Source organism: Salmo salar, chromosome 13 (genome assembly GCF_965601325.2).
Source record: "Salmo salar chromosome 13, fSalSal1, whole genome shotgun sequence".
NCBI lineage: Eukaryota > Metazoa > Chordata > Actinopteri > Salmoniformes > Salmonidae > Salmo > Salmo salar.
Window position 1 is genome coordinate 49,783,758 of NC_138303.1, and position 19,091 is coordinate 49,802,848.

At 40.2% G+C, this 19,091-nt stretch overlaps 1 protein-coding gene across 4 annotated transcripts in view; it reads left to right on the plus strand.

Moving 5' to 3' along the window:
• LOC106566941 (mitochondrial carrier homolog 1) overlaps nt 1-19,091 on the plus strand; it is a 44,799-nt gene that overhangs the window by 5,558 nt on the left and 20,150 nt on the right. For all 4 annotated transcript variants that reach the window (XM_014135605.3, XM_045693344.2, XM_014135607.3 and 1 more), the window contains exons 6-7: nt 12,653-12,704; nt 13,044-13,103. In XM_014135605.3, the coding sequence (XP_013991080.1) occupies nt 12,653-12,704; nt 13,044-13,103 (112 nt within the window). The remainder of the gene's footprint in view (nt 1-12,652; nt 12,705-13,043; nt 13,104-19,091) is intronic.

Consider the following 19,091-nt stretch of genomic DNA (forward strand, 5'->3'; position numbering starts at 1 on the left):
TGAGTTATTATTGTTCTTATTGCCATTATAATAAAACAATTCCACGTAAATGTTATATCCTGAGCATTGAGCTGCCAATATTGTTCAGGTGTATCGGGAGATCATCTGCAAATAAGATTTGTTTATATTCATATTTACCAATACTGATACCTGTTATGTTTGGGTCCTGTCTAATTATTTCTGCAAGCTGTTCAATTGCCAGTGCAAACAGGAGGGGGAGAGAGGATATCCCTGTCTTGTGCCCCTTTCTAAAACAATTTAATCAGATAATGTATTATTTGTGTATATTTTTGCTTTCGGACATTTGTATTCTATTTTATTATATTTATTATTTCAGCTGAAAAGTTGAAATAATAAATGTAAAAATTCCAAAGTTTTGAATATAAAAAGCCATTCAAGATTGTCGAAAGCCTTTTCAGCACCAATGGCCATTATTGATAAATCTATATCTTGATTTTTTTGTGTCTTGTGTTAAACTGAAACACGTTCTTGTATTTGTTTTGTAGGTGTCTATTTTTAATAAACCCTGTTTTATTGATACAGTGCATTCGGAAAGTTTACAGACCCCTTTACTTTTTCCATGTTACGTTACAGCCTTATTCTAAAATGGATTCAATTGTTTCTTTTCCTCATCAATCTACACACAATACCCCATAATGACAAAGCAAAAACAGGTTTTTAGATATTTTTTGCAATTTATAAAAAATAAAATGGAAATATCACATTTACATAAGTATTCAGACCCTTTTACTCAGTACTTTGTTGAAGCACCTTTGGCAGTGATTACAGCCTTGAGTCTTCCTGGGTATGACACTACTAGCTTGGCACACCTGTATTTGGGCTGTTTCTCCCATTCCTCTTTGCAGGTCCTTTAAAGCTCTGTCAGGTTGGATGGGGAGCATCACTGCATGGCTATTTTCAGGTCTCTCCAGAGATGTTCAAGTCTGGGCTCTGGCTGGGCCACTCAAGGACATTCAGAGACTTGTCCTGAAGCCACTCTTGCGTTGTCTTGGCTGTGTGCTTAGGATCGTTGGTGCCAGGTTTCCTCCAGACGTGACGCTTGGCATTCAGGCCAAAGAGTTCAATCTTGGTTTCATCAGACCAGAGAATCTTGTTTCTCATGGTCTGACAGTCCTTAAGGTGCCTTTTGGCAAACTCCAAGCGGGCTGTCATGTGCCTTTTACTCAGGAGTGGCTTCCGTCTGGCCACTCTACTATAAAATCCAGATTGGTTGAGTGCTGCTGAGATGGTTGTCTTTCTGGAAGATTCTCCGATCTCCACAGAGGTGACCATCAAACCGATGGTCACCTCCCTGACCAAGGCCGTTCTCCCCTGATTGCTCAGTTTGGCCGGACGGCCAACTCTAGGAAGAGTCTTGGTGGTTCCATTTAAGAATGACGGAGGCCACTGTTCTTGGGGACCTTCAATTCTACAGAAATATTTTGGTACCCTTGTCGCGGCAGGCAGCCTAGTGGTTAGAGCGTTGGACTAGTAACCGTAAGGTTGCAAGATCAAATCCCCGAGCTGACTAGGTAAAACATCTGTCGTTCTGCCCCTGAACAAGGCAGTTAACTCACTGTTCCTAGGCCGTCATTGAAATAAGAATTTGTTCTTATCTGACTAAAGGTAAAATAAAAAAACCTAAAAATACTTTCCGAATTCACTGTATGTATCTGCTAAGACTTTTGCCATTTCTATTGGTTATGAGCTTTCTTAATTTTCTTCTCAAAATGTATTACATTTATGGTTTTGTAATCAGCAGGGGATTATCCAGATTTTCCTGGTTTTAATATATACTGAACAGAAATATAAACGCAACATGTGAAGTATTGGTCCCATTTTATTTCAGCTCTTTTTATTTCAGACAAGATCCTGGAAATGTTCCATATGCACAAAAGTTTATTTCTCTCACGTTTTGTGTACAAATTACATCCCTGTTAGTGAGGGGGGGTGGTGCTGAGGAGTATTTCTGTCTTTAATAACCTCTCTGGGACATCCGCGGTACAGCCAGTGAAATAGCAGGGCTGCAAATTCAAAACAACAAAAATCTCATAATTCAAATTTCTCAAACACACAAGTATTATACGCCATTTTAAAGATAAGATTCTCATTAATCCAACCACATTGTCCGATTTCAAAAAGGCTTTATGGCGAAAGCATAACATTAGATTATGTTAGCACATCACCTTGACAAGAAAAACCAAACAGCCATTTTCCAAGCAAGGAGAGGCGTCACAAAAACCAGAAATACAGCTAAAATGATTCACTAACCTTTGATGATCTTCATCAGATGACACTCCCAGGACTCAATGTTACAAAATACATGTATGTTTTGTTCGATAAAGTTCATATTTATATCCATAAACCCCATTTTACATTGGCGCGTGATGGTCAGAAAATGTATTCCCACCAAAACTTCCGGTGAATGAGCACATCAATTTACAAAAATACTCATCATAAACGTTGATAAAATTTACAACAGTTACTGAAAGAATTATAGATACACTTCTCCTTAATGCAACTGCTGTGTCAGATTTTAAAATAGCTTTACGGCGAAAGCACATTTTTTTAATATTCTGAGTACAGAGCTCAGCCATCAAAGCAAGCTATACAGTTACCCGCCAAGTTCTGGAGTTAACTAAACTCAGAATTAGTATTATAAATCTTCCCTTACCTTTGCTGATCTTCGTCGGAATGCACTCCCAGGACTCCCACTTCCACAAGAAATGTTATTTTTGTTCGAAATACTCCATATTTATGCGTTCAGATCACTAATCCAAAGGCATAACGCACCAGCATAAAACCAGAGACAAAAAGTCAAATGGTTCCATTACCGTTCGTAGAAACATGTCAAACGATGTTTACAATCAATCCTTAGGGTCTTTTTAACATAAAACTTCGATAATATTCCAACCGGACAATAGCGTATTCATTACAGAGGAAAAAGAAGGTGTGGCGCGTCAATGTGCCTGCGCAGTAAACAACTCACTGGTCCCAGGCAGTCCACTGATTGACTGAGCTCCTATTCTCTGCCCAGTAACAGTAGAAGGATGAAACAAGTTTCTAAAGGCTGTTGACAGCCAATGGAAGCCTTAGGAAGTGCAAAATGACCCCACAGACACTGTAGTTTCGATAGGAATTAGATAGAAAAACTACAAGTCACTTCCTGGTTGGATTTTTTTCTCAGGTTTTTGCCTGCCATATGAGTTCTGTTATACTCACAGACATCATTCAAACAGATTTAGAAACGTTAGTGTTTTCTATCCAAATCTACTAATAATATGCATATCCTACCTTCTAGGCCCAAGAAGCAGGCAGTTTAATTTGGGCACGTATTCATCTGAATTTCTGAATACTGCCCCCTATCCCAAAAAAGATAAAGCCCTTTTGTGGGGAGAAAGTAATTCTGATTGGCTGGCCCTAGCTCCCCACTGGGTGGGCCCATGGCTGCCCAGTTATTTGAAATCCATAGATTTGGGCCTAATTTCAATTGACTGATTTCATTCTATGAATTGAAACTCAGTAAAATCTTTGAAATTGTTGCATGTTGTGTTTTATATTTTTGCTCAGTGTAACTGCAATAAGTGTCACTGAACTAGGAAGCTCTGAATTGAGTGGCATGTGTGCTATCTTTTGTGTAAATAGAGGCGCTACTCTGTCCCAAAATGTTAAATAGAATTTTATGGGAAAGCCATCCACTCCTGATGCTTTTCTCCACCCGAATGTTTTAACAGTGTATCATATTTTTTTTTGGGGGGGGGGATCTCTGTTTTTAGTGATTTTATTTATTTTTTAAATATATTTTTGTCTGCTGATAATTGCTTCAGCTTGTTGAGTCTAAAGGCTGTAGGATCAGTACAACTTTTGTTTAATTGGGAGTTGTATAGATTTTCATAGTAGCTTTTAAAAATGTTATTCATTGCGTTGTTTCTAATTAATGCATTTGTACCTTTTTAAAATTATAACTGGTTTGGTGGGTTTTCATTTTGTGAGGGCTGTGAGATGTTTACCAGGTTTATATGCCGTTAAGTAGTATGCTTTATTTGAGTTTAACCTGTAGTTGTTGTCTCTCTTCAAAAGTAAAATATCATATTCCTGCTTAAGTTCAGAAATTGTATTTTCTTCTTGACATTTTTTCTTTTTTTTTCTTACGTTTTCATTTCTAACTCAGATTTAACTTTTGCCGAGTATAAGATTATTATTCCCCTAATCTATGCCTTAAAAGCATCCCAAATTATATCGGGGGGTGGCTTTCCTCTGTCCTGTGTCAGTGGTCACCAAACTTTTCTGAGTCAAAATGCAAGCCAAGATCTACCGCTCAGATTTTTTTTAAACATGACTTAAAAAACGTAAGCCTATGCAACATTAACCAGTTGAAGAGTTCTGTAGCAATGAGGTTTGTGCAGTATGCCCAATACACTATCACTGCGTATAGGCTATGCTTGAATTGCACTGCCAATGTTTTTCTCAGACCTTTTAGAAATTATATTAAAACATTTTTTAGGTATATGATCACACAGGTAATGGATCATGTGTTGTATTATTTGAGGCACAGCTGAGTGACCATAATACTTTTTACTGGTCTGAGGGGAGGGCGGGAGAGAGCAGAGGTGAGGCTGCCTCTCACCCGACTCAACGTCCCTCCACTCTCCCTCCCTCCACTGAGAAAAGGGGACACAACTGATGGCAAAACTGAAGTCGTACTGCATTTCTGCCTCACGCTCCAATTCATGTTACTCCTATGACCAGAGAAAGTGAAATATTCCTTGATATTAAAAAAGACTCAAGCCGCTAATAACAACACAAGCTTATTGGAACTCTTTGCTATACTCATTCATTGCAGCTGCAGTGCTGTTTTTTGTCTGGGTGGAAGTAAGGAGAATGCACATTTTATGGCTTAAGTGTTGTCAGTGCTGAATAACAACTTGAACTTACTCAACAAAAAAAACAGCAGCTCGTTGCTGTATTTGTTGAGTCTCTCTAGTCATGGTTTTAAAAGTTTAGAAATCTCCCAGTATCAACTTTGCTGTTCGTTTTGGCTCGAGAAAGCTCAGATCACCGTGTCTGCACAGTTATCTGATTGACCAGTTGTAGGCCTATAGGTGCACTTGATTTGCTAACTGGACCTGCCGTGTAGGCGGAGTTCTACCTTCAGACACATGAAATTGTTGAAAATGGGAACACTGCCTTCCCGGCACTAGGGCTGCTGAATCAAGTGCAGCTACTGCCAAAAGCGCGAAACAAATAAAATATGAATGCAAGGCTTTATCGTTGTTTTTTTTTATTTTTTATGTTTGGTGATCGACTAGGAATGCCTTGGTGTCCACTGCTCCATGTCTACATTTGTAATGGTAAAGGTTTTTTATTTTTCCATTTGTGTATTTAATACATTTCGGTTCTTGAAGAGGCACTCTGTTCATTCTCCATATTCTGTCACTACGTGTATTTTTCTGTTGGTGTAATTAAGCATGATACTGGAGAATGATCTGATCACTATGTGATATCTATTTTTGGAAATAAAAATGTTGTCAATTCTTGGATGGCTTTTCTTACTTTGAGAAAAAAGGAATAGTCTTTTGTATTTGGGAATAGTAATTTCCAGGTGTCCTGTAAAATTATTTGTAGAGATTACAATTTTCAGCCTATGGAGGTTCCTTGAATTTGCCTTTTTTTTGTTGCTACGTCTGTCAATCTTATCGAATGTATAATTTATGTCGCCTGCTAAATAGTTCCTGTCTGGATTTGATCTAATATAGCTTGAATTCTATATTATAAACACCAGATTTGCCCCTGGTCAAATATTCAATGAAATCAAAGTGTATTTTTCACCATGTAAGGTACAATGGTCTAAAAACCTGTTTTTGCCTTGTCGTTATGAGGTATTGTGTGTAGATTGATGAGGGGGGAAAAAATATTTAAAACATTTTTGAATAACGCTGTAATGTAACAAAATGTGGAAAAGTCAAGGGGTCTGAATTCTTTCTGAATGCACTGTATTTTACATTAGTTATCTTGTTTTTAGTCCCTTCCTTCCGCTCCGCTCAACCCCTCCCAGCTATCTCTGAACACCATCCAGTTTTGATTTCTTATTTGCCATATATTTTCAATGGTGCTGTGATGTTTCACAAAAGTTCTGAACCTTTCTATTGCAATAGTTTCTACAGATTATAAGTTAGATACTTTTAGCAAAAAAAAGAATAACAACAAAAATATCCAGAAAAACGCATGTCAAAAATGTTATAAATTGATTTGCATTTTAATGAGGGAAATAAGTATTTGACCCCTCTGCAAAACATGACTTAGTACTTGGTGGCAAAACCCTTGTTGGCAATCAGAGGTCAGACGTTTCTTGTAGTTGGCCACCAGGTTTGCACACATCTCAGGAGGGATTTTGTCCCACTCCTCTTTGCAGATCTTCTCCAAGTCTTTAAGGTTTCGAGGCTGACGTTTGGCAACTCGAACCTTCAGCTCCCTCCACAGATTTTCTATGAGATTAAGGTCTGGAGACTGGCTAGGCCACTCCAGGACCTTAATGTGCTTCTTCTTGAGCCACTCCTTTGTTGCCTTGGCCGTGTGTTTTTGGTCATTGTCATGCTGGAATACCCATCCACGACCCATTTTCAATGCCCTGGCTGAGGGAAGGTTGTTCTCACCCAAGATTTGACGGTACATGACCCCGTCCATCGTCCCTTTGATGCGGTGAAGTTGTCCTGTCCCCTTAGCAGAAAAACACCCCCAAAGCATAATGTTTCCACCTGGGGATGGTGTTCTTGGGGTCATAGGCAGCATTCATCCTCCTCCAAACACGGCGAGTTGAGTTGATGCCAAAGAGCTCCATTTTGGTCTCATCTGCCCATAACACTTTCACCCAGTTGTCCTCTGAATCATTCAGATGTTCATTGGCAAACTTCAGACGGGCATGTATATGTGCTTTCTTGAGCAGGGGGACCTTGCGGGCGCTGCAGGATTTCAGTCCTTCACGGCGTAGTGTGTTACCAATTGTTTTCTTGGTGACTATGGTCCCAGCTGCCTTGAGATCATTGACAAGATCCTCCCGTGTAGTTCTGGGCTGACTCCTCACCGTTCTCATGATCATTGCAACTCCACGAGGTGAGATCTTGCATGGAGCCCCAGGCCGAGGGACAGTTCTTTTGTGTTTCTTCTATTTGCGAATAATCGCACCAACTGTTGTCACCTCATCACCAAGCTGCTTGGCGATGGTCTTGTAGCCCATTCCAGCCTTGTCTAGGTCTACAATCTTGTTCCTGACATCCTTGGAGAGCTCTTTGGTTTTGGCCATGGTGGAGAGTTTGGAATCTGATTGATTGCTTCTGTGGACAGGTGTCTTTTATACAGGTAACAAACTTAGATTAGGAGCACTCCCTTTAAGAGTGTGCTCCTAATCTCAGCTCGTTACCTGTATAAAAGACACCTGGGAGCCAGAAATCTTTCTGATTGAGAGGGGGTCAAATACTTATTTCCCTCATTAAAATGCAAATCAATTTATAACATTTTTGACATGTTTTTCTGGATTTATTTGTTGTTATTCTGTCTCCCACTGTTCAAATAAACGTACCATTTAAAATTATAGACTGATCATGTCTTTTGTCAGTGGGCAAACGTGCAAAATCAGCAGGGGATCAAATACTTTTTTCCGTCACTGTATGTCCCTCTAACTGCCCTGAATGCCTCTGCTGATTCTACAGCTATCTTATATAGTAATCATCTGCCTATGAACCAGATTTATACTGTTAGCACGGTGTGCCCTAGGAGGAAGTCCACTATGTGCAGCTCACCGTGCACTATTGCCACTCCTATTTGCCATATTTTCAATTGAAGCCTACTAGAAAGTGTGTGCACCCAGGCTTGGAGGGAAGCAAAAGTAATTCCGCTACCTAAGAATAGTAAGGCTCCCTTTTTTTACTTTCTCAAATAGCCGAACAATCAGCCTGTTACCAACCCTTAGTAAACTTTTGGAAAAAATTGTTTGACCAGATACAATGCTATTTTACAGTAAACAAATTGACAGCAAACTTTCAGCATGTTTATAGGGAAGGACATTCAACAAGCACAGCACTTGCACAAGTGACTGATGATTGCCAGAGAGAAATTGATGATACAAAGATTGTGGGGGTGTTTTGTTAGACTTCAGTGCGGCTTTTGACTTTATCAATCATAGTCTGCTACAGGAAAAACGTATGCTTTACACCGACTGCTATGTTGTGGATAACGAGTTACCTGTCTAACAGAACACAGCCTCTCCAACGTAAAAAAAGGGTAAAATCAGGAATTCCCCAGGGCAGCTGTCTAGGCTCCTTTTTTCAGTCATTACTAATGACATGCCACTGGCTTTGAGAAAAGACACTATACATATCAGCTACTACAGCGACTGAAATGACTGCAACACTTAACAAAGAGCTGCAGTTAGTTACAGAGTGGGTGGCAAGGAATAAGTTAGTCCTAAATATTTCTAAAACTAAAAACATTGTATTTGGGACAAATCCTTCACTAAACCTCAACTAAATCTTGTAATAAATATTGTGGAAATTGAGCAAGTTGAGGTGACTAAACTGCTTGGAGTAACCCTGGATTGTAAACTGTCTTGGTCAAAACATATTGATACAACAGTAACTAAGATGGGGAGAAGTCTGTCCGTAATAAAGCGCTGCTCTACCTTCTTAATAGCACTATCAACAAGGCAGGACCTACAGGCCCTAGTTTTGTCACACCTGGACTGCTGATCAGGTGCCACAAAAAGGGACTTAGGAAAATTGCAATTAGCTCTGAACAGGGCAGCACTGCTGGCATTGGATGTACACAGAGAGCTAAAATTAATAATATGCATGTCAATCTCTCCTGGCTCAAAGTGGAGAAGAAATGTACTTCATTACTACTTGTATTTATGAGAGGTTGAATGCACCAAGCTGTCTGTTTGAACTACTGGCGCACATCTCGGACACCCATGCATACCCCACAAGACATGCCACAAGAGATCTCTTCACAGTCCCCAAGTCCAGAACAGACTTTGGGAGGCGCACAGTACTACATAGAGCCATGACTACATGGAACTCTATTCCACATCAAGTAACTGATGCAAGCAGTAAAATTAGATTAAAAAAAACAAACAGATACAAATAAACCTTACGGAACAGCAGGGACTGTGAGGCAACACAAACACAGGCACGGTCACATGCATACACATACATGATAACATACGCAGTATACACACACGCACACATGGATTTTGTACTTTAGATATGTGGGTAGTGGTGGGGTAGGGGCCTGAGGGCACACAGTGTGTTGTGAATGCCTTCATTTTGCTGGACCCCAGGAAGAGTAGATCCTGCGTTGGCAGCAGATAATGGGGATCCATGATAAATACAAATACAAATCACACATCGTTGCTATTTGCATAGTTAGCCTCAGGCAAATGTTGCAATTCTTTAGCCATTCCTGAACTTGCTACCAAAAACAAGCTACATATGCACCAAAAAAATGATCTAATGATTGTCTCTTTGCAGCAAAATCTGTCGAACTGGGATGGTTGTATCCCCCATATACAGTATATAACATTCTATTGGTTGCAATAATTATAATAATTGAGTTTTGAATCCGGTGTTGTGTATCAGTTCATAAACCATGTGCATAGAATCGGTACATCGAATCTCTTCCCAACTATTTTGCAATCTATATGGCACAGCTGTCATTTTTCTGGTTCTTAAATGAAACTGGTATACTTTTTTATTCCTAACAATTTTCTTTAACCAATTTTGGTCGTTAATGAGGATCGGACCGTTTTTCAGTCTCCGCCTAAAATGACATTCCCAAATCTAACTGCCTGTAGCTCAGGACCTGAAGCAAGGATATGCATATTCTTGATACCATTTGAAAGGAAACACTGAAGTTTGTGGAAATGTGAAATTAACCCAGTTCCTACGTTTGAATATACAAATTAATTTTATCAAACAAAACTATGCTACATTTTATCTCTGCGACCCTCAGGATGACAAATTAGAGCAAGATTACTGAATGTAACTACATTATTTACCTCCAGAGGTGAATGTTTTGTTGTTGTGCACTTTCCTCAAACAATAGCATGGTATTTTTTCACTGTAATAGCTACTGTAAATTGGACAGCACAGTTAGATTAACAATTTAAGCTTTCTGCACATATAAGACATGTCTAAGTCCTTACAACGACATTCTAGTCACATTAGTGCACCCAAGCAACAACCGTCCTGGTGTAGAGACACCGATCCCGTAGAGGTTAATGCAACAGACAAGTTCTTAACTTTTTGCCTCTTCCATTTTTTGCGGCAATGCTGCAATTAGTTGGCAGTGGTGTAAAGTACTTAAGTAAAAAATACTTTAAAGTACTACCGAAGTGTTTTTTGGGGGTTATCTGTACTTTACTTTACTATTTATATTTTTTACTATTTATATTTTTTACAAATTGTATTTTTACTTCACTACATTCCTAAAGATAATAATGTACTTTTTACTCCATACATTTTTCTTGAAACACAAAAGTACTCGTTACATTTTGAATGGCTAGCATGACAGGAAAATGGTCCAGTTCACGCACTTATCAAGAGAACATCCCTGCTCGTCCCTATTGCCTCTGATCTGGCAGACTCACTAAACACAAATGCTTTGTTTGTGTTTAGTCTCTGTGCCCAAGGAAGCGAAGGTAACCTGCCTAAATGATTACCACCCGTAGCACTCACGTCGGTAGCCATGAAGGGCTTTGAAAGGCTGGTTATGGCTCACATCAACAGCATCCTCCTGGATACCCTAGACCCACTTCAATTTGCTTACCGCCCCAACAGATCCGCGGGTGACTCATTCTCAATCGCGCTTCACACTTCCCTTTCCCACCTGGACAAAAGGAACACCTATGTGAGAATGCTGTTCATTGATTACAGCTCAGTGTTCAACAACATAGTGCCCACGAAGCTAATCACTAAGCTAAGGACCCTGGGACTAAACACCTCCCTCTGCAACTGGATCCTGGACTTCCTGATGGGCTGCCCCCAGGTAGTAAGGGTAGGCAACAACACGTCTGGCACGCTGATCCTCAACACTGGGGCCCTTCAGGGGTGTGTACTTAGTCCCCTCCTGTACTCCCTGCTCACCCACGACTGCGTGGCCAAACATGACTCCAACGCCATCATTAAGTTTGCTGACGACACAATCACCGACAACTTTAAGACAGCCTATATGGAGGAGGTCAGAGAATTGGCAGTGTGGTGCCAGGACAACAACCTCTCCCTCAATGTGAGCAAGACAAAGGAGCTGATTGTGGACTACAGGAAAAGGAGGGCTGAACACGCCCCCATTAACATCGACGGGGCTGTAGTGGAGCGGGTCGAGAGTTTCAAGTTCCTTGGTGTCCACATTACCAACGAACTATCATGGTCCAAACACACCAAGACAGTTGTGAAGAGTGCACAACAACACATTTTCCCCCTCAGGAGACTGAGAAGACTTGGCATGGGTCCCCAGATCCTCAAAAGGTTATACTGCTGCCAAATCGAGAGCATCCTGACTGGTTGCATCACTGCCTGGTATGGCAACTGCTCGGCCTCCGACTGCAAGGCACTACAGAGGGCAGTGCGCACGGCCCAGGGGCCAAGCTTCCTGCCATCCAGGACCTCTATACCAGGCGGTGTCAGAGGAAAGCCCTAAAAATTGTTAAAGACTCCAGCCACCCGAGTCATAGACTGTTTTCTCTGCTAACGCACGGCAAGTGGTACCGGAGCTCCAAGTCTAGGTTCTAGAGAATTCTAAACCGTTTCTACCCCCAAGCCATAAGACTCCTGAACATCTAATCAAATCGCTACCCGGACTATTTGCATTGCCCCCCCCCCCCCTCTCTCTTTTACACCGCTGCTACTCTCTGTTGTCACCATCTATGCATAGTCACTTTAATAACTACCTACATGTACATACTACCTCAACTAACCTGTGCCCCCGCACATTGACTCTACCGGCACACCCCTGTATATAGTCTTGCTATTGTTATTTTACTGCAGCTCTTTAATTACTTGTTACTTTTATTTCTTGTTCTTATCCATATATTTTTTAAACTGCATTGTTGGTTAGAGCCTGTAAGTAAACATTTCACTGTAAGGTCTACCCCTCTTGTATTCGGCGCATGTGACTAATACAATTTGATTTGATTGGTTCGCTGTTGTACATAAGTGATCACTCACTCTCTCCCAGTTGCTTGGGGGTGTATTGATTTTAGAGGCTTCATTTAAACTTTGTTGTCTCGTTTCTACATATAACCACATTTTTGTCAGTACAAAACAGAGCTACTCACTCCCCATCTGTCCTATCGGTACACACCTGCTCCTCCTTTTATGGTTATTAAATCAGTAGTTTCTCATAACAGCGTTTCCACTGCAGTTGTCTCATAATTAATTCAGATATTTTGCTGACAAATTTGCCGTTTCCATCAGGCCTGCCTTGAGTTTTTTTCTAATTCATCCGCATGAATTGGTTGGATGGAAACCTGGTTAGTGTAGCTTTCTAGTAACAGTTAAGATTTGCTGGTCTCATTCATTTGTTAGCTCTCAGCTTTGGTTTCTTTGTGATGTCCTGCAGATAACACTGTTTGCTCCCCTGATGTTGTTGTCCTGTTTTTCAGTGATCTCAGTGCGATGCATGGCTCAGTTTGTGGGGAGAGAAGTCAAGTACAGGTAAGGTGTGACATACCTCAGCATACCTCAGTTTCTCAGTGTGTCATGAGTGTCATGTTAGTTCATCTAACACTTGGCATGAATGTCATAATCGACAAGAAAGTGTCCATTTCATTACTGCAACTTCATGACTCCATTGACAGTGACATGGTACAATACAGAATGTTTATGCAAAAATTCTTAGCGGTCTACATTAGTTGAAGTAATAGAATGGATAGCAAAGTTTAATTAGAGGCACTCAGAGGTTCTAAACATGTAGTTGTAAAAGATTAACACTTGGGTGATTTGTGTTTAATTTGAAGTTTTCATCTTGGTTTCCTCTGGGATTGACTTTGACAGGGGGCTGTTCAGCAGCATCACCAAAATCTTCAACGATGAGGGCGTTGGGGGATTCTTTGTGTAAGTAATGTTTTTTTTAATTCCATTTTGTAAAGTAATTTAATTTCTTATTAGTCAGACTTTGTAAGTAGGAGAAGTGAGACATTCTTTGTCATTAAGTGTAATTCTTACTGACATCACCCTAATGGTAGTGTGAATCTCCTAGTTTGTGTAGCACAGTGGTCACCAACCTTTTCTGAGTCAAGATCACTTTCTGAGTAAAAATGCAAGCTGAGATCTACCGCTCTGATATTTTATTAACATATTTTATTAAATGTAAGCCTATGCAACATTAACCAATTCAAAACAGTACTGTAGCAATGGGGTTTGTGCAGTAAGCTATAGGCCCAATACATTATCACGGCATACTGGCTTTGCTTGAATTTACCTGCCAATGCGTTGTTGTTCGGGACATTTTTTTAAATGATATTTCAAAATTTGAGGTAGGCTATATGATCACACCGGTAATAGATCCATTGTTGTATTACTTGTGAGGCACAGCTGAGTGAGCATACATTTAAATCATTTGCTTTTTATTTTACTGGGCTGATGGTGCCTGTATCTGATGGTCAGCAGAGGGAGAGAGCAGCAGACTGAGGGTCCGTCTCTCAACATCCCTCCGCTCTCCCTTTCCTCCACTGACACTGACCAAAAAGGGACACCGTCTTCCAGTTGATGGCGAAACTCGAGTCACACCACATTATTTCTGCCTCATGCACAAATTCATGTTGTTACTCCTATGAACAGAGAAAGTGAAATATTCCTTGATATTAAAAAAGACCCAAGCTGCTAATAATAACAACAACGCAAGCATATTGATTCGCTTCCCTACTCGTTCATTACTGCTGCAGTGCTTGTTGTAGTGCTGAGTGGAAATAGGAAGAACGCGCATTTTATGGCTTATAATAGTGTTGAATACTGTCGTGTCTTTGGCTATGCCGGATTAAGTGATATGACATGCTAACTTATAAAATGATTTCTCTGTAATTAATATTACCTGATTAAGCTAATCATGTAAATGTAATTAACTAGAAAGTCGGGGCACCACGGAAGAACGTTTATAGAGCCGTTATCTTCCGAATAAACTATTAAAATACTTTGTAATATTTTACATCGATAGCAGTCAATATTAACCCTTGTTTTATTTTCAGTCTCATAATGAAAGTTGTAAGTTCTTGGCTATCTTCACGAACCCTGGCTAACAAGTTGAATCAGCAATACAAAATTGGGTTTAATTATTTATTTACTAAATACCTAACTAATCACACAGAATTACAAATACACAGAATACAATGATGTCATACAGAAAACGTCCCGGTAGACGGAACAGATATGACGGCTGGTTACACAAAGGAAAGGGGGTTGGGCTTGAATGAAAGAGCGGGAAGATTTAGGAACAGAGAAACAGCAGCTATGCTATCGTAAATACATTATCTTATGCATTCTAAATTACCGCCCATTTGGAAAAGGAAAATGCAATAAATATTTACTCTGAGCTGCGCTTCGGTAGATTGGTCGTAGATGCTGGCCGGGTTGGCCAACAGATCTCCCTGTTACTCGGAAGAATGTCTCTGGTGGTCAATTGGATACGTGGTGGTATCTTCGTCCGTCTGTTAGACTGGATCCGTCGTCCGTCCTTCCCTAGCCCACGTTACAGCGGCCGCTGCTAACTCAACGGCTAGGAAGTAGCACTTCTGTAGTGAATAAGCTCAAAGTTCATACCAGTTCATACCATAGCTCACGCCGAGGTTGGCTTAGTTGACATGTGTGTCCTTCTAACGTAGAGGCTGCAGACCTCCCGTACTGGAACAATCTGGTTATCTTTTCGTCAAAGGATTATATAGTAGAGAGGGGGAGGGAGGTGTTTCATCGTTTATAACCGCTGTCTCTTCACAGGGTTGGGCCACTGATCGAGCAGGGCACTTTCCTTATGAAAACCCAATTCTCTCGTTTGGAAGCTAAAATTACATTTCATCTCCTAACAAACATTTTCAATATCAAACATTTCAATTGCATAACAATTCCATGTGACTCTGATTACTAGAGGGTGGATACTTTCCCAGGTACAGTTTATGTCGTCCTGTCATCAATCATAATGTCTCAGATGACAACTGAAATGAAATCCATACTCATTACGTTATCAAGCATATTTCCAACTGGTTTTATTAACAAAATATGGTTCCTTTTCCCCATTTGTTTGATGTTCCCAGACTCTCTATATTTAACACAGGCTATTCACGTCCTTCAGTAGATTCAGAGAGGGGAAGAGAGAAAGGTATTTATGGGGGGGGGGGGGGGGGGGTCATAAACCTTACCCACAGGCCAACGTCATGACAATACAAAGTAGTGACAATGCCGAGTAAGAACTTAAACATAAACTCACTCATAAAAACAGCAGCTCTTTGTTGACAGCTGTATTCGTTGACAGTCTGTCTCTAGTCATGGTTTTAAACGTTTTGAAATCTCACAGTATCAATTTTGCCGGAGCTTTCTTTTATGCCTGCTACGTTACTGCAGACTCGGTCATCTGAGCAATCTGATTGGCCAGCGGTGGCATAGTGCACTTGATTTCCTCTCCAGGCCCACCGGTAAGGCAGAGTTTGTACCTTCAGACACATGAAACGGCAACAGTTTGCTGAATTGGCTGCACCTACCACCAACAGCCCGGGACTAATAAAAAAAAAAATAGGATCACAAGGCTTTATCGTTTAGTTTTTTACAGAAATGTTTGGCGATCGACTAGAATTGCCTTGGAGATCGACAAGTTGGTGACCACTGGTGTAGCACTATAGGTGAGGGACATTATTATCCTTTGTATTAGGGCTGGGACCTCTCGATACGATATTATGACGATACTTAGGTGCCAATTCTATATGTATTGCTATTTGATACTGCGATTTTTATTGCGATTTGATGTTCCAAACATATATTGCTCACTATGGGCCCGATCCCAACTTAGGAATTGATGCCTTCCCTATACTCACCTTTCCTACACACTTCTCAGAATTTGGTATTCAGACTCTCCTTTTTCAGCCGCGTAACGCGCTCTGCAGGTGTGGCTACCTTGCGCGCTCTCAATACATTTCATTCAACTGCTAGTTGAAGTTTTCATTCAATGGGGTTTTGAGAACATTTATCTTAAGCCATTGCTTTTAATACGATGTACCTTTTAATTAGAATTTTGTCAACAGACTCCGTAGAATACATTGAGAGAACGCGGTCAGAATATAGGGATCAATGAAAGAAAGCCATCTATGCGTATTCGTTTCAGCACGCACTGGCAGATTTAAAAATACTCTGATCTTGTAGATTATTTAGGCACATTTTAGGGTTAGTAAAGTTTTTTTTTTTAAATACAGTGGTTTGATTCATCCTGAAAGTTGTCATATTCAAGTTCAATTCATAAAATATTGGAAGGTGGGAAAAAGTGTTCAGTAGGGGTTGAACTATAATCCTATAAATCCACCCTAATTCTCACTAATCATGTGTCGTGTCTTTGGCTATGCCGGATTAAGTGATATGACATCCTAACTTATAAAATGATTTCTCTGTAATTAATATTACCTGATTAAGCTAATCATGTAAATGTAATTAACTAGAAAGTCGGGGCACCACGGAAGAACGTTTATAGAGCCGTTATCTTCCGAATAAACTCTTAAAATACTTTGTAATATTTTACATCGATAGCAGTCAATATTAACCCTTGTTTTATTTTCAGTCTCATAATGAAAGTTGTAAATTCTTGGTTATCTTCACGAACCCTGGCTAACAAGTTGAATCAGCAATACAAAATTGGGTTTAATTATTTATTTACTAAATACCTAACTAATCACACAGAATTACAAATACACAGAATACAATGATGTCATACAGAAAACGTCCCGGTAGACGGAACAGATATGACGGCTGGTTACACAAAGGAAAGGGGGTTGGGCTTGAATGAAAGAGCGGGAAGATTTAGGAACAGAGAAACAGCAGCTATGCTATCGTAAATACACTATCTTATGCATTCTAAATTACCGCCCATTTGGAAAAGGAAAATGCAATAAATATTTACTCTGAGCTGCGCTTCGGTAGATTGGTCGTAGATGCTGGCCGGGTTGGCCAACAGATCTCCCTGTTTTCGGAAGAATGTCAATGGTGGTCCATTGGATACGTGGTGGTATCTTCGTCTGGTTGTTAGACTGGATCCGTCGTCCGTCCTTTCCTAGCCCACGTAAGCAGCGGCCGCTGCTAACTCAACGGCTAGGAAGTAGCACTTCTGTAGTGAATAAGCTCAAAGTTCATACCATTCGCCTCCAAAGCTCACGCCGAGGTTGGCTTAGTTCTGTACTTGACATGTGTGTCCTTCTAACGTAGAGGCTGCAGACCTCCCGTACTGGAACAACGTGGTTATCTTTTCGTCAAAGGATTATATAGTGGAGAGGGGGAGGGAGGTGTTTCATCGTTTATAACCCCTGTCTCTTCACAGGGTTGGGCCACTGATCGAGCAGGGCACTTTCCTTATGAAAACCCAAATCTCTCATTCGGAAGCTAAAATTACATTTCATCTCCTAACAAACATTTTCAATATCAAACATTTCAATTGCATAACAATTCCATGTGACTCTGATAACTAGAGGGCGTATACTTTTCTCAGGTACAGTTTATGTCGTCCTGTCATCAGTCATAATGTCTCAGATGACAACCGAACTGACATACATACTCATTACGTTCCCAAGCATATTTCCAACTGGTTTTATTAACAAAATATGTGGTTCCTTTTCCCCATTTGTTTGATGTTCCCAGACTCTCTATATTTAACACAGGCTATTCAAGTCCTCAGAGAGGGGATGGTAGAAAGGTATTTATGGGGGGGGGGGTCATAAACCTTACCCACAGGCCAACGTCATGACACATGTAATACTTATTTACATAAGTATTCAAACCCCTGAATCAATATATGTTAGAACCATCTTTTGGCAGTGATTACAGCTGTGAGTGTTTCTGGATAAGTGTCTGGAGCTTAGCACACCGGAATTGTACAATATTTGCACATATTTTATTTTTTATTCTTCGAGCTCTGTCAAGTTGGTTGTTGATCATTGCTAGACAGCCATTTTCACATCTTGCCATAGATTTTCAAGACGATTTTAGTCCAAACAGTATCTAAGCCACTCAGTAACATCCTGCTGAAAGGTGAATTTGTCTCCCAGTTTCTGTTGGAAAGCAGACTGAACCAGGTTTTCCTCAAGGATTTTGCCTATGCTTATCTCTATTCCTTTTGTTTTTATACCCCCCAAAAACTCCCTAGTCCTTGCCAGTGACAAGCATACCCATAACATGATGCAACCACCACGCTTGAAAATATGAAGAGTGGTACTCAGTGATGTGTTGTGTTTTTACCCAAACATAATGCTTTGTATTCAGGACATAAAGGTAATTTCTTTGTCAATTGTTTTGCAGTTTTACTTTAGTGCTTTATTGCAAACAGGTTTTATGTTTTGGAAAATTTCTCTGAACAGGCTTCCTTCTTTTCACTCTGTCATTTAGGTTAGTATTGTGGAGTAACTACAATGTTGTCTCCTATTACAGCCATTGCACTCTGTAACTGTTTTAAAGTCACCATCCTCTCCGGCAACTGAGTTAGGAAGGACACCTGTATCTTTCTAGTGACTGGGTGTGTTGATACACCATCCAAAGTGTAATTAATAACTTCACCATGCTCAAAGGGATATTCATTCAATATCTGATTTTTTATTTTTACACATCTACCAAAAGTTGCCCTTTACGAGGCATTGGAAAACCTCCCTGGTCTTTGTGGTTGAATCTGTGTTTGAAATTCACTGCTCGACTGAGTGACCTTACAGATAATTCTATATGTGGGGTACAGAGATGAGGTAATAATACAAAAATCATGTTAAACGCTATTATTGCACACTGAGTGAGTCCTTGCAACTTATTATGTGAATTGTTAAGCAAATTTGTACTCCTGAACTTATTTAGGCTTGCCATAACAAAGGGGTTGAA